Here is a 1,631-nt window from a genome sequence, read left to right as displayed (position 1 = left end):
AAAAGGGAAATAATTGTAGACTTCCAGTAGATCTGTTGAGTTAACTTTTGAAAATTCGTGGCTACTTTGCCACCAGGCTGACAGATGGTTCTTCTCAAATTTTACATGGTCACTGTTTCAAAACACGGAATGTGTGCAAAGATGTTTGCTGAGCAAGCTTGTGTTTCTATGTAGCTCTGTTTTGACTTACATAAGTGTGTTTTGTTGTTTTCTTTTATGTGTGGGAGATACCAAAATGAAGAGGAAGTTGTTTTCCCCAGCCTATGTTCTGGACTTAAATTCCTGGTGTCTAGACTTTTGTTTGCATGGCTCTGGATACTAGCCATGATGGGGTACTAAAGTCACTCTTTTAAGGGGGCATTAGCATGCATCATTGGCAAAGTAGTAGGGAAAACACTGATTTTCTTTCTAACTTTTTTTTTCTTTTGGCATTCCTGGCAACGGACAAGGGTATACTATTTATTTATTTGCCAGCAGCAGTACTTATATTTTTATTTTATTTTATTTTATTTTATCTTATTTTATTTTATTTAGTTCTCCAACTGTATTTGACACTCAGCAGCTTAGTTCTCATCCACATTGACTGTCTGTAGATTTTTGAATGTGGTAACAGGTATGTAAGTTACCACTGTGTAGAGCTTGTTTGATGAGTCCTCATCCTCATTGTGTTTTCTGGACAAACGTACACGGATACAGTATGGAACATTCCTTATTCCTTTGGCCCAGACGGCTTTATCGAGCCTGGTATCAGTGCACACACCTGGAGTCCTTATCTCCTTCACGGCAAATTTCTGGATTTCTTTGAGTGCCCTAGAGGCACGCTTCTTGAAGCCTACTCCATGGAGGCGCTTGTGGATGTTGATGGTGTGTTCTCGGGTCACTACCTCGTTGATGGCAGAACGGCCCTTCTCGCCACCCTTCTTTGTGTGAGCCATCGCCCGGGATCATTGAGCCTCGGGTCAGCGTGGAACATATCCCACCAAGCTGGCTTGCCCTGCGCCGGGAGAGCATGGAGCTGGATTTCAGAGCCAGGAACCCGCGGCCATACAGCAGAGCTTTCACTTCTTCCTTTTAGAAGAAGAAATTTCTCAGTGAGGAGAGAGTAGCAGTTACTGTGTCAGTGGAGAACAGGGCTTGGTGCATTCCCAGAGTAAACTCTCAGAAATGCTGGGTGCTGCTTTGATGTACACAAAGAATGGGGAAGTAATAAGCGCTAAGAAGGATATTTTCTTTACACATCCGCCTCCACAAAATGTCCATGGCCATCTGGTAGAGATTATAAAAATGGCACTGTCCCATACACAGGATGAACTTATGTTAAAGTCTTCGTGGAGACATCCTGTTGCAGACATGTGGGCTGTGTACACGGAGCTTGTACAGCAGCTCCCCTTTCTTTTTCTGGATTTTTTAAATTTCTTTTTCTGGAGCTGAGGACCGAACTCAGGGCCTTGTGCTTGCTAGGCAAGTGCTCTACCACTGAGCTAAACTCCCAACCCCTTTTTCTTGATTTTTTTTTTTTTTTTGCCTCACCTACAAGACAAGTCCTTACATATTAGAACTTAATCTTGCATTTGCTTACTCCACTACACTTTCAAAGAGAGCTCAAGGCATAGCCAGAGCTAATACTGGTT

The 1,631-nt window shown here is 42.8% G+C and overlaps 1 protein-coding gene across 1 annotated transcript; it reads right to left on the bottom strand.

The window, feature by feature from the left end:
- Positions 1-563: 563 nt before the first annotated feature.
- On the bottom strand, positions 564-941 carry LOC114705164 (60S ribosomal protein L31-like). The gene has a single exon (XM_037196948.1). It carries the CDS (start codon positions 933-935, stop codon positions 564-566), a length of 372 nt encoding a protein of 123 aa, XP_037052843.1. The 5' UTR covers positions 936-941.
- Between the last annotated feature and the right edge of the window lie 690 nt (positions 942-1,631).

This window comes from Peromyscus leucopus, chromosome 19 (genome assembly GCF_004664715.2).
Source record: "Peromyscus leucopus breed LL Stock chromosome 19, UCI_PerLeu_2.1, whole genome shotgun sequence".
In the NCBI taxonomy this organism is placed as follows: Eukaryota; Metazoa; Chordata; class Mammalia; order Rodentia; family Cricetidae; genus Peromyscus; species Peromyscus leucopus.
This window is presented reverse-complemented; position numbering and strand designations above follow the sequence as displayed.